Source organism: Zalophus californianus, chromosome 8, assembly GCF_009762305.2.
Source record: "Zalophus californianus isolate mZalCal1 chromosome 8, mZalCal1.pri.v2, whole genome shotgun sequence".
Classification (NCBI taxonomy): Eukaryota; Metazoa; Chordata; class Mammalia; order Carnivora; family Otariidae; genus Zalophus; species Zalophus californianus.
Window position 1 is genome coordinate 70,293,179 of NC_045602.1, and position 15,458 is coordinate 70,308,636.

A 15,458-nucleotide genomic window follows, 5' to 3' on the forward strand; every position below is an offset into this window, starting at 1 on the left:
TCTATTTTTCATGTTCCCCAAAGGCATTAATTAAATACAGCAACGAAAACCAACAAATATGTATCTATACATAAAATAAACATAAAACATCCCACACAGTCCTTTAAAGACAACCCTTATTATCACAGTCTGTGTTATTCAGATCAGACATTCTGTTCTTAGAGAATCTGTTTATAAAGAAGGAAGTGTAAGAAAAGGAAGATCAATACCAGTGTTAACCATGACACTTAGTACATAGAGATAACACTGTTTGCTCCAAGAGAGGCATAGGCTCATGTGCTCTGAAGAATGACATTACTCCTTAGCCACTCGAGGCTTCTAAAGGAAAATACAGTTGTTTCTTACTTCTTCCAATTAATACAAGGCATGGAATCCAGCCAGTATCTGGCTGTTACCTTTTTTGCCTCAGCCAATGATAATAATAACAAAAATAAAAAATACATTAGGGTGAGATTAGAATAACTTCAACTTGCTCTCCATTTGACCACCACAATTCTCAAGAGTTCTGTTGGCCTTTGTGGGATATTAGACTCTGAAGGTCCAAGATGTCTGAGCCTAGCTGGGCTTGCACTGTACCCCATTGTGACGGAGCACTTTTTAATTATGCTGAAAACAATGATAATGTTCTTTCACAGATGGGGAGAAAGTCGCAGCCACTCTAAGCCAAACATCTTTGACAGTTAACAACTCTTTCTTTCACTTAGATTTGTCACCATGTAGCTTTGTTTGAATTGGCCATTTAAAAACAAAAAACAAAAAACAAAAAAACCTTCTATCGTTGTTTCCAATGTGAAGTTATATTAACAATGAATCTGGGTTCTAGAAGTATGTAAAGAATACATGATATGGACTGGCCATATTTGCATGTGTCTGTCCCCGGAAGGGTGGACTGTGATTTTATTGGATGTCTGCAGCTATTACCTTGAAGGATAAATTTTCATTTTTCATCTATTCTTCCCCATCTAGATTGTATCAGGATTAACTGTAATTCCAGTAAGTGCCAATTCAAAATTTTTAAAATGTTATTCCTCCATTATGATGTAAGCTAGTAAGGAAAAAAAAATGAGAGCAAGAGAAAGACATTTATCAAACTCATGAATTCACTTTTGAAGTATACCAGTCCATCATCTGGGTTGTAAAAATTCATTTTGAAATCTGTCCAGCTGAAGACTTTCCTGCTGTAGTTCCTACATCTAAGTGGGAAAAGAGGTGACAAATATTTTAGAGTAGAAGGTGCACACACCTCTATAGACCTTTGAATAAGGCAAGTAGCATTTGTATTTTGGCTGATCTTGGACTCCAGTAGCTCTCTTCATCACCAAATTAGGAAAACAATACTGTGGGTCTATTTCCTTCACTTTCTGTTTTTACCTCTTGACTCAAAATATAGAAAAAAACTGAATTCCTTTTATTTTGAGAACTACTATCAAACTCTTCTAAATTCAACCAAAATTTTACTTAGAAAAATGTATATTCCAATGTTATATGTATACATATAAAGAAAATTACTTGTCCAAGAGTTTTTTTCTTGTTCATTAAGAGTATTTACATGATGAATTTTTACATCCTGATCACATATCTGCAAAAATAATCAAAACCCTTCAAATCTGTGATATGCATGCCAAATGATGAATCAGAAAAGATGCATGGACTGTTTTATTTCACTATGGACTAGAGAATCTGAAAGGATATAAGGACTGTGATTTTATTTTGAGTTGTAGCATTACTTTAAGAATAAATTTATTTTATTTCTTTATGTAAATGTTCAGGTTTTTTCCTTTCCAGTTTTGCTGACCACATTAAGGAATCTCCTCCAGTGATACCAAAGTTGTTAGCTATGTAAATAAAATGGTTCTAACAAGGTTCTAATCTCTCATTGTTATAGTCAATGAGAACAAGCACTTTCTATATCCTTGGAAAATGCTGAATGTGAGTTGATGAAGTCTACTCCCAAAACCATTGGCTGTGTTCACAAATAGCTATGTCATCCTCTGAGGAACAAAATGGTGGTCTTAAACGTATAAAACAAGAAGTTTTACTAATGAAATACATGCTACTTTGAACACCATGCATCTTATAACTCAGATTTGTCTTCAAATATTTTAATATTCATTTTAAAGTAACATAAATGTGAATCTTTCCAATCATAGCAATAAGAAGATAACTGAATCATGACTTCTGAAAAATTAAATTGATAAACTATCATACAAGGTATTAAACATCATCTTGAACAGAACAGTTCCTGAAATAATCTCTCAAAGCTCTCATACAAGTGGAATTTTTCAAGTTTACATCATCTCCTATCAAACCCCATCCCACACTTCCTGAGAAGGAGCACAGTTTTTGCGATTCTCACACCACGGTCCAGTTTGCTTTCATCTCTGAGGCACTGATGCGGGCAATGTGGCAGTCACGAAATACTTTCCCAAAGCTAGATTTGTGCCTTAATGCAGTTATAGATGTTCTTGATACATCCTGAGTCTTAGAGAATAATGGGAGGAAAATCCTCCTTTCTAGACTCCTGTTTTATGTACTCTTGTTTATTTATATTAAGCATACAATAAAGCATGAGTTTTTAAATTTACAAAATGTAACTATATAAATTCTAGTATTTGGAATTCTACAATGGGAATTAACCAAATGAAGTGTGATGCTGTGTTTTCTAGCTATACCAATGAAATATATATTTATAGTCTAATTACCCTTGTTAGACACTTCTCTTCAGTTGGCTTATATTACGAGATTCTAATATTAAGCACAGTCTTTTTTCTCTGGATATTCCACAGAATAATACCTTTGAGGACAAAGGTTTTTGCTGGTTAGTGAAAATTTTCCCTTTTTAAGGAGTATGCGTTACATGTAAATTACTTGAATTAAATGAATGATTGTGAGCTTTCAGTGCACACCTCGGACAGGACTGCAAATGCCTTAACTTGACAGCAGTCACTGGAAAGAACATTCGATGCGCAGGTAACACTTTCATTTTCTTTTGCCTTTATTTGGGGAATAGTGGGAAAATGTGGCAAGAACCCCAAGTTCCATCAAGAATTCATGTTATTACTCAAAGTTAGGAGAGAGAGGAATTTACATATCAAATAATGCAAATCTAACTCACAGGGATTAAATAAGCAGAGATTTCCACCTGGAGTGCATTTCCTCCCCCATAAAAATATAAATTGAAATATCTGTATCTCAGTATAACTTGTAGTTTGAGTGACTGATTTATTACATTCATCCCCTGTGAACTTTAAGTTCGTCTGAAAGCGAGATGAATATACATTTATTAAATCACAGCCATCTACCATCTACCACCGTCTCTAAAAATTATATCATAGCTAAGATATCAAAGATACCTCAAGTGATATCTTTAAGAAAATTTCCACAGCAAATATACAAACTATAACATAAAAGATTATCTTAGGTTGAGAATTAATATTAAACTCTAAATTATTAAGGTTGGATGGAAACATTTTCAAACTTCTCCAACTTACTCAGAATTGCTCTGCTATTTCCTTTGGTGGCTCCATCCTTCTTCATCCACGCTCCTCAGTGTAGAGCAGATGTTACCTGATAAGGAAAAGAAAATATATATGCTATCAGACTATCCAATCTTTGCCCCTGAAAAGTAGGTAGTGGGTGAAGAGGGAAGATGATCTAACTTCATGTATTCAGACGTGTGGGACCATCAGAGATGGCAGGTGCATTCCTTTGTCAGCCATTTCTGTTTGAGTAGTGGTAGATGCAGCAATAGAGTCTTCAGGGGAGGACAGCCTTTTGTTTGGGTTCCTTGGAGAAAGGGTGGATTTGAATTCCAGAGAGCATCTCTGGCAGATTCTTTCTTGCCACCATTCTCCCCCCTCGTAGGAAAAGCTGTCAAGAATCTTAAAATGGAAAGAGAGCCTGTTTTCATTTAAAAATCAAAAGCTTATTTTCATGTGTGGAGAGGGTACTTTTTAAAAAAGAACCTTCTCTCTGAATAGTGGTCATCTCAGTGTCAAAATGTATGCTTTGATCTTTCAAATTACAAATGGGATGTCTCTGCACCCAGTGTCAGACCAATCCCAGCTCTCTGACATCCATTAGCTTGTATCATTGCTAAAATATGTTTGTTATCTGCAACTTGGAATTAAATTAAGGTCAGTTTGTGCAGATTCATGGCCTGGAAGGTGAGCATGGAAGTGTGTTATCTCACACTCTCCATTCTCTTCTATCCATGATAGAAATAAAGGAATAGTCAGATGCCTTGTGCCTTCTCAATCAATATTGCAGTATTGAGAGAAACAGTCTGCCATCATAAAATAATTGTGTATGGAAGTTGCTTAAAGAACTACCATATTTTAGAGCATATCATTTCTTCTCTGGACAGTATTTCATAAAGATAGATGAGAAAGGAGTCTAAAGTCACATTCTTCTAACATAAAGAGAAAAAAATATTTGAATTAATGAAAATAGACAAGTTGTAGATTATTTTACAAAAAATAATTATTGTAGAAATTACTAATCATGAACAAGTTATCACTGAGAAAATCCAAATCAGATTGAGTAGTACTTTCCTGACTGACACATGAATTATTTGCATGAAAAGGTGTGTCTGACCATCTCTTCCCTAGGTTCATATTAGTGGACTTAATACATCTTTTAAGAACTATAAAGATTGCAAAGGAAATTTTCTAATCCTTATGAAATGATCTCAAATCCATTATTAGCTGGATCTGTACTGGCCAGCATTCTTACTGTGTATTCTCTTTGTCTGCCAAAGTACATAGCCTAATATCTTGGTTAACTCTGAGGTAGAGTTACTGAGACAGTCTGAATCTTAAATTTGGTGTCCAGTAGTTCCCTACAATACTCCCAAACTCATTAGGCTATGTATTTCTCTATATTTTTTTTCTGAAGACTTGGATTTGTAGTGATATATTGCATCTTTAAATGATCCCAAATTTTATTCTTTCTCTCTTCTCATAACCTTAAAATTTGTTAGTGCTATAATCCTTAACAGTTTAAATACATTGGGCGTTTGAAAACAAGATGTGTTCCTATCAGATATAGATAAGTCCTAATTGTCCTGTAAATAACTAAATATGTTATGGATTCAGGGAGACTTCTATGCTTACGTTTTTGTTAGTATTTCTTTCTTTGCTTTCTTTTATTTATTGGTTTCATTGGTTGCTTTGTTTGTTTGTTTTTATCTTTTCAAATCAATGACATAATTACAGAATGTCCTTCTTGCTCACAGGAAGGCTTGGGGCCACCTCTGCATCCACATAAAAATTGATTTTCATATAAACTCATGATCTCTGATGTTTGTTTTGCTTGTTGGCATTACTTTGGATTCTTTACGCCTTGTGTATGTGCCTCTTCTCCCGCCCACCTGATCCTCCTTCCTATCAAGACGTACTCTTCCTCCCCACTTCCAATATTGTTTCCTCCTGGTCTGTTTCCTCTCGTTTTCTTACAAGAATAAAAACTCTCTGGGTTGACAAAATATTTTAGTAGGTAAACCCTCCAACTATTTTTGGCTTCTCATAGAAAATGCTTTCTCTAGTGCAAAGACGGCAAAATTGCAGATCACGTTAATGTGGACAGAATGTCAAGGGTTGAAGTTCAGCTCCTTTTATTTGCAGTCCAGTGTCTAAAGTATCAGAGAGAAAGAGAATGTGAGGCCGAGTACTTAACCTCACTTTGCACTTGGACAGAGTGAAGAAACACTCCAAGTAGTATGTTATTGGAAAATGTACTGTGATGGATATCTGGAGTGGATAATAAGATCTTTGTATTATCATTTTATTACCAGAATGAAAAGATCAACTGGATATTAGTTATCACCCATTTTTTTATGTAGTAAAAATGGAAAGCAATAAAAGAATGCAAAATGTCAAACAGTGGCACTTAAGCCATATTAGATTGCTTTGATCAGACTGCCGTTTGGCAGGCTCCTTAAAAAGATAGGAGGAGATTTCTGGGGGCTGGCTCTTGTTAACATGAAGCAAATGTTCAGTTCAGAGCCACTGCCTGGAGCCTAAAGAGCAGACAGCTGCGAAAGGGAATCTTCTAGTTCTGGCCGTATGCAACAGTCGCCCGATTTGTAGAGTTGTGTCATTCCTTCTCATGACTGGTGCTCTTCATCTGCCTAGGACAGGGGCTGCTCAAGCAATAAAGGAAGATGACTCCACAAATACAGAACATAGGAGTTTTGTTTGTTCTTTTAGTTACTGGTTACTATCGTTTTTGGTTTGGGTTTTTTTGTGTTTTTTTTTTTGAAGCTGAGAGTAGATTTAAGGAAAGGAGAATAAAAGACAGTTTATATATGATTATTTTCAGCAAAAATCTAAGAGAAATAAAATACTGAGACCATAGATTTCTGATTACAAAAAAAAAAACCAAATAGCTAAAACAAAGGGAATTAGCACATGACAATGAGTCTTTAGAAAAATATCAAAATTGGAAAGAAATTTAAGGCATGCCCATTTGGATTATCCACATTTTAAAATTATGAGAATTATAAAGAAGAGTACAGTTTTTCCCTGCACATTTAAATGGCTACATTGGGCAAATCTTAGTGGGAGGGCCTGAGAAGTAGAAGACTTGGGTCCATTTTCATGAACAATCAATCTGTTCATTGTTTATATACAAATACAGAATGCTGCAGTGTTTTAAAAGACCGTTCTTTTGTGCAGGTTCCTCTTGAAATCAGGCTCAATTATTAATTGATTGATCGAAGCATTTTCTTATTGCTATTGCAAAAGGCTGTGCTCAAAGTGAGGCAAAATTCCAAATTAGGGTGGACTAAATTCATCAAATTCTCCTTCATTGTTGAAACTTAGCATTTTAACAACGGCCTAGGTAGATATTGTCAGAAAGGCCTAGAAAGTTTCAGAAGAACCATTCTGACTTGATAATCCCTTGGTTTCTGTGAAAGGATTTTTTTTTTTTTATACAACCAAGTTTCGCTGAACTTAAGAGACCACAGCCTGTTGGTGAGATGTTTTTGTTTGTTGTGTTATTAGAAAGAGCTGGTTTCTAAATATCCACCACTCCCTTCACAGTTTTGAGTTTCTTTTTTTCTTTTCCATGTGTTTATTTATATATTTCTTTTGGTAGGGATGTAGCATCTCAACATTTATCATTGATCCAGAAAAATCAAAGATAGAAATTTGAATCAGGTATTTCTTGCCATTAATAAGATTTTTTTTTTTTTGCTTTTAGTTTATTTCATTGTGAGATGCATGATTCAAATTTCATTCATTTTAAAGAAAACAATAATAATTTTCTATATTTGGAGCATTTGGTCTTTTACTTGTACACCCTGATTCAGGTTCCTAGAAAGTTAACTACTAAAAAAATAAAAGACTAAAAAAACCTCAATAACTTCTATTTAAAACAGTCTACAATTTTTAGGACAGCCTTAATATTCAATGATGATCAAAAGCGCCATGCCATGGCACTCATTTTATTAGTATAGAGAAATACAGATTAGAAAATTTTCTACAAGTTTTAGGGGAAGGAAAGGAAAAATAACATAGGACTAAAACAGGGAGACTAACCATAAGGGACTCTTAACTCTAGGAAACAAGCTGAGGGTTGCTGGAGGGGAAGGGTGTGGGGGAATGGGGTGATTGGGTGATGGGCATTAAGTTGGGTGTTTGACATAATGAGCACTGGGTGTTGTATGCAATTGATGAATCACTTAATTCTATCTCTGAAACTAATAATACGGTATATGTTAATTAAATTGAATTTAAATTAAAACAAAATTTCTACAAGTTTTGTATTCCTAATTTTACTCAAAAGAAAGCCACTAACAATTTATACCCTATCAATTGCTTATCTATCAGAGAATATGAAAACAAATATCATGATCATGGATTTCAATTCCCCATATGGTCACTAGAAAGGAACTATGCATCTGCTACCCGCTGAAATAGATGCATAATTTATAAATGATGCCTTTCTTTCCTTAACTATGGGTCAGATATGATTAATATAAGCATTCCAGCTTATTTTGCATTTATAGGAGTATACATATTTTTACACACCATGGTTGAAAACTTAGAATGTGAATTTTTTTTTTTTTTTAGCTTTTGGAGAACTTTGATGATTTTTAAAAGTTTTAGCCTTGAAAAATAGGTGTTTTTTTAAATTTGATTAATTATTTATGTATATTTTACTATCTTATGGAATTGGCAGTGTTTTCTGAGAAAATAGCTATTTGAAGATGTTTGCATAATTTGAAAATGCTGATTGTTTTTTAAAAAATTGAGATGAATTGCAAAAAAGCTGTAAAACATTTCATAGCCTAAGTTTCAAAGAAATGCTAAGGTTCATATTTAGTAAGTTAGTTTCCCTAAAGATTATGGTATACTATATAAACACTCATCAAAACATAAAATGTTATTTTACATTGATGTCTATACACTCAATAATTTGATATTAACCTAGAATTTTAGAATTTCTTTATTACAAAAAAACTCATGAATTTAGTTCCCACTGACTCAGAAGTTATGTTTATTCAAATGACCTTTAGACTGAATTATTTCACTATATACAAAAAGAATTTGTTAAACCGTTGGAAACTTTTACTAGATAATAGAAGTGTATTTCTTAACCACTTAAGAGAATGCACTTTAAAACATTGAAAAAAAATTAAAAATTAAAAAAAAAATTAAATTGAGCATAATTGACACACAATGTTACATTAGTTTCAGATGTACAACATAGTGATTCAACAAGTTTATACACTATGCTGTGCTCACCACAAGTATGGCTTCCATCTGTCACCATACTAGGCTATTACAACATCATTGACTATATTCCTTATGTTGTGCCTTTTATTCCCATGACTTATTCATTCCAAACTGTATCTCCCAGCCCCCTTCACTGTCTTGCCCATCCCCTCACCCCCTCTCCTCTGGCAACCATCAGTTTGTTCTCTGTATTTATAGATCTAATTCTGCTTTTTGTTTGTTTATTCATGTCTGTGTGTGTGTGTGTGTGTGTGTGTTTCAGATTCCACATATAAGTGGGATCATATGGCATTTGTCTTTTCTCTGTCTGACTTATTTCACTTAGCATAATGCCCTGTCTAGGTCCATCCATGTTGTCACAAATGACATGATCTCATCCTTTTTTATTGCTGCATAACATTCCTATAGGTATATTCCTATACACGTCATGCACACACACACACACACATACACACATACCTCATCTTATTTATCCATTCATCTATGAATGGACACTGGGTTGTTTCTGTATCTTGGCTATTGTAAATAATGCTGCATTGAACATGTGGGTGCATATATCTTTTCAAGTTAGTGTTTTTCTTTTCTTTGGGTAAATACCCATAGTGGAATTATTGGATCATATGTAATTCTATTTTTAATTATTTGAGGAACCTCCATACTGTTTTCCACAATGGCTGCACAAATTTACATTCCCACCAATAGTACACAAGTGTTCCTTTTTCTCCACATCTTCACCAACACTTGTTATTTCTTGTCTTTTTGATTTTAGTAAGAAAATACACTTTTGAATGCTTGAAAAGAATTTGTTTAACTTTGCTCACTATCCTTATCTATTCGTTAAAAATAATCCCTGAAGACTTTTATCAGTCATTACTTTAGAATAGTAATACTGTTTCTATTATATTTTATGTTAATTTATATTGTACCTCTGGGTTTGTTAATTTTTTTTATTATTTAAGGAATAGACGTGTATTCAGGTTATATTAGTTAATGAAGGCTTATTACAAGAACACACTAAGAGTAGCTACAGACAAAGAAATCATTCCAGTCACGACATTACAGGTTTTGTGGAGATTAAAATGGGGCTCAAGAACTGAAAGGTTGTTCAGCACACAGTGTAGCTCCAATGGCCCAGGTATTTTGTCATCCTTTGGGGAAGGCTCTTGAAATTGGGGTGGGAGGGAATGAATGGGGCCATCAAAGAATTTGAAAATTGAAAGGTTCAGTGTGCTCAGCGCTCACTTGTTACCAATGGGAGCAAAGAGCAAGATGGATAAGAAGTGCATTATGAAAACAGCTTCCCCAAAGATAAAATAAGAAATTCTGAACGTATTTTAATTACCATTTTTTAATTTACACTTAATACTGGATTATTTGCTCGTTGTTACTTGTTCTTGGAATGCATCACTCATAAAGTTGTGAGAATTCTTTATCCTCCTATCACCCTTCCCAGGACATCAGTATAAATAAAGACTTGAAATATTTAGTGCAAAGTACTACTGAAATAAATTAAATTTCAAAGTCAATTGCCTTTTTCTATAGATAATTATTATACTTAAAATTGCCTTGGGAATGTAGGATTTAGAGTAAGAATGATCAATTCTCTTTTAAAATTTGCATAGAAACATATAGCCAGCCTGTGAATATAGGCACTCATTAAATTGTCAGATACATGGAAAAAAAAAAATCAACCCATTTGGAAATCAGGAAATTCTGACTATAAATAAATGTGGACTACTAAAAAATCCAAAGAATTCTGAAATGTTTTACATTTCAATAGGTACAAAGGCAATTAAGACACAAATATTATAGAACTAATAAACTATAATGGCATGACTTAAAATTGCTATATTAGTTAATGAAGTTATATATATATAACTATATATATATTTATATAACTATAAATAGTTAATTGCTATTACTGATTTTTCATGCATTATGAAGGTGTCCAGTAAAAGCAAATAAAAAATAAATGATTTAATAAGTTATGCAAATTCCCTTAGAATACATACATATTCACCTAATAATGTTGAAATAGGTGGACCAAAATGGAGGTAGGACCCGATAATGATTTTCTGCCAAAGTAATATAAAGCAGGTCCAGGTCATTGAGCCAGTTGAAGAAAGATAAAATAGAGAGAAGACATATATGTACAAAAGTAAGTTCTATTATGATTCATCAGTGATCTCAGAGAAGTCAGTTAAAGCTGATTGGAAGCATCTGTGAGCAAGATCTTGAGAAACAAACCAGATTGGAATAACCATGAATTTTTACAGATGCATTGCTGTAATTTATTAATGACTGTAATCCACTAAGTGAAAGCCTAACTGATGTAATCTCATCATAGGAAGATTGACCAGGAACAAGCATGCAGATGTAACATTACTCCTAGTAGTTGGTAGACCAGCTCCAAGGAACCTGCAAACACTATTTCCTCAGATTGAGCAAGTTAACTTGACATAAGATTTAATTGCTAATAACTGTTGCTATAGTTGGACAAGCTCATTTTTAGAACACTTCCAGGACAGGAAGGCAGGCCATTCATTTCAGAAGACTTTGACCCAAAGATACCTTCAAATAAAGGAACAATCTCAATATTTTTCCCATTACTAAAATAAATGGTTGAATAAAGTCTTAGCACTCAATAACTAAATCATAGCACTTAATGACTACAAATTAGCCTGATAAATAAGCTAATGACAATAAAAGAAAACAATCAGGTTAACACTATCTGTTATTGCATTATTAAAATTCAAAGTAAAGAAGGATTTTGTAAGTCATCATATCATTGCTTGGGAAAAAAACACATATTATTATTATTCCAATTTTTATATGATGAATGGATGACTTATCATGTGTTACTTGACCATAGCTTTCTTTGATGCAGTCATTGAGGAAGAAAAAAAATACCAAAACAAATGAGATGGCTATAGTTCAACATTTTTAAAGACAAAATATTTCTTATATTCCTTAGAATGTGTTTTATTAAAAAAAATACTTTCATAACATTTAAGACAAATACTGAAAAATAGGCTTTCAAGCATCATAATGGCTTCCCATGGAAAAGAAAGGAAGGGGACAAATAAATCAAAGCCAGGAACTGAGATTTATTTATTTCTTCTACTATGCTTTTTATTTTTGGAGAAAGTTTGTTCAAGAATATCCCAAAAATAGTGAGGGAGAGCTAAATTTTATCAATTCAGTCTTTAAAGATACTCCAATGCACTTATATTAAGATATGGAAAATAAAACACAGGTAAAGCCATCTTTGCTTGTATTATGCAAAAATACACATTCTTCTTGGCCTTATAAAAAGAAATTCTATAACTATTATAATAGAGTATTCAGATAAAGAATGATATATTTAATTAAATAATCTCTGTGTTTCATACTCTAATCCCATGGCTTTTTAGTGAATTATCAAATATTTATAAATTTCCAAATGCTCAATATCTGTATGCTTTTTCATTTTTTTCATTCAGATAGTTTGATATTTTGTAAGTATTGCAAAAGACGTGTTAAATAAGTATCACTGTAAGTCAATATAATCCTTTTCTTTTCATGTTATACCAACACTGAATAAATTTTCCATTTATAATGCTTACTTAAAAGCGCATTAACTATTTAGTACTTAATTATACCTGCAAGCTATCCTATTATGTGATAAGCATTTCTTGGAAATGACCTTTTTTTCCTTAAAATAAAGTCACAGTCCAAATTTTTTCTTTCAGTATATTAGTTTATTTTATTATGCTTCTTCCTAAACTTTCCAGTCAAGCTAGGTTAGATTTAAAGAGAGTTATTTTAAAACATTCTTTGAACAATATATTTATATAATCTGTGTTCATTTTTACTGTGTTGTAAATATATTCTTAAAAGGTAATTTGTATTTCTTAAAATGTATGTTTTTCACATTGAAAATTATTTACATCAGAGATACTTATCCTGGTCTGTCATAAATGGGTACAATCAATGTCAATGCTGTAGAGGATAAATGTTTCTTAGTAGGTGATTTAAACCTTGTTGATTCATTTGCCTAGAGCTATGATATTAAGCCAGATATGGAGCAGGAGGTGAGGCAGCTAAATATACTAAAGTTTATTTTGTAGACACTAGAATAGGGTTGTTAGGAAAATGGCAAAGGAGTCTCTGCAGGGTGTTTCCAACAGCTCTCCAAGGTCAAATCTTTTTGCAGACAATGCCAATGTTTTCTTATAATCACTCATTAATTCTTGAATATCTCAATTCCTAAACCAACTGTTTTCTTTGCATTTGGAAATTATTGACTGCTAGCGTTAGTCTATTTTGCTCTCACAGGCTCTACACAATATTAAATTTATTTTCAAGGGAACTGAGCAAAAAAGCTGTCCAAATAACTAGCCAGACAACTGAGTCACCCAAGCTCTCCAACTGTACGACTTACCAGATTCCGTGCTGCCAAATAGGAAAACAAAAGGATGAAGCTTTCTATTTCCTGATACTTTTTAGTGAACGTAAGCATTAAAAGTTAATGGAGTTATTTTTTTTTTTAACTGTTTGGCTTAATTCAATATCAGGAGATATTTCCTCTAACACACACACACACACACACACACACACACACACACACACACACACACAATCCAACAAACTCTAAACAAATAGACCTATTCAGTAAATAATTAGTGAATGGCTATTATGTTAATGGCACTAAGCTATAGATGTGTGATATTTTCTTTGAAATTTGAACCCACTGAAGGGAAAATATAATAATAGTGATAATATAATAGTGAAAATAATATTATTACTATAACTGAGGGCTTACTGTGTACTAGACATTGCTTCAAATTATTCAAACGCATTAAATCTATTTGTGTTGTGAAGTATCCCTATTACTAGCTTATTTTACAGATATAAATACTGAGGTCCAGAGAACTTAAATAGATTACCGAAGTTCACACAGCTAGTAACTTATGGAATTAGGATAAAAACCAAACCTGTGAGTCCAGAACACATGCACCAGACCAAGATACAGGGTTCTAGCACTTTTAAAAACACAAGGGCAGATTTAAATAACAAACTAACCAAAACAAATAAAATGTAATTAATTATCATGTTACTATTATTTCTCCAGAGAAATTAGTTTATAAAATGCCTTTCTCCTGTTGTTCACATTCATTTTTGAAAAACTAACATCTGAAGGCTTAATGTCTGACATTCTATGATTTACTCAAGTGCTTTTTAATTAAGGAAGGGTATTTCTAATATTTTTAGTGTAAAGAAATGTGTCTATCCTTAGGACTCTATGCACAGCACCTTGTTTGTACAGTAAAGGCAAGTAGCTCTCTTCATAGACATTCTGAATAGTTGTCAAGGACGTATCCTCAACTACATTGAGGAGATGTTGAGGAGAGATAAAGAGGGACGAGTACATGGCTTGGCAAGGAGCCCCTCTTCATGATTGTTAGGATAATTATTAGTCTGTCACCAAGCCCAGGTCCTGACTGATGGGCACCAGACTTGGCCAGGAAGACAGCTCTGAGACAGCTTCTCTGATACCCCAGAGGCCTTGCCATTAAGTGCAGTCAGTATGGGAAAGGTGACCCAGCCTCGCCTCTTAAGTGCAGAAATGCAGTGTTTTGCTTCCAGCTTTGTCTGCACATTTCTGATTGTAGAGCTAAACGAAACTTTAAAAGTAAATAAGCACAAGACTTAATTCTCCTAATCAGGGCTAGCTTCAACAGCGTGCAATTTGCGTAGTCGCCCATGGCCCCGTGCTTAAAAGGACCTGGGCTTGAATTCAAAGTCGGCTATAACTGTCCGAAAATTATTCATCTTGAACAGCAGTCCCACATTTTCAATTTGTACTGGGCTCGCAAATTATTTTGTCGGTCTTTCCCTTAGTAATGTTAGTGAATAGTAGAAGAATTTGGAAGTATAATTTTCATGTGTCTAATTTTAATTGATAATTAAATTCCCTAACTGATTCATGTGAGAAATATAAACAAAAGAATTTTGCTCCCAGCCCAATATCTAGGCATGGAGAAACAACATAGCAACATTAAATGAGGAGTTATTCCTTCTCCCCTCCCTCTCCTCCTCCTCCTTTCTTCTTCTTCTTTCTTTTTTAAAGCAGAAGTTAGATTATTTTTTTAAAGTAATTATTTTAGGGGCGCCTGCGTGGCTCAGTCTTTAAGCGCCTGCCTTCAGCTCAGGTCATAATCCCAGGGTCCTGGGATCGAGCCCCGCATCGGGAAGCCTGCTTCTCCCTCTCCCACTCCCCCTGCTTGTGTTCCCTCTCTCGCCGTGTCTCTCTCTGTCAAATAAATAAATAAAATCTTAAAAAAATAAATAAATAAAATAAAATATACCAGTAGAGAAATTATGACCTAAAGGGTATATAAGAATCTCAGCTTTGTGGCCCATACATCTAAGTACTTTAAAAATTAAAGTTTAATTGGTATGGGTTTGCTTTTCTCCAGCCACATCCATTCATCCGGAGACAGCTGTCATTTTTGTCTACTAAACATCTTTGATCACATTGGTTCATAGATCCCTTAGCTTTGTTTGATTCTTCTCTATTGCTCTTTACTATTTTTCCCCCCACATTCAAAAACTAGTATAAGTAGTTTCACAAAACATTTTCACATAAGGCTATCTTCCAAAAAGAATCTAAAATTAGTATTATGTGCATCTTATTATGTATATTTTGGTTCAAAAAATACACATCACAAA

At 33.6% G+C, this 15,458-nt stretch overlaps 1 protein-coding gene across 1 annotated transcript in view; it reads left to right on the top strand.

Annotated features, from left to right (window-relative positions):
- Positions 1–15,458, top strand: part of NRXN1 (neurexin 1) — a 1,127,542-nt gene that overhangs the window by 520,269 nt on the left and 591,815 nt on the right. The window contains 1 exon segment of the mRNA XM_027622286.2: positions 967–993. Within this exon segment, the coding sequence (XP_027478087.2) occupies positions 967–993 (27 nt within the window).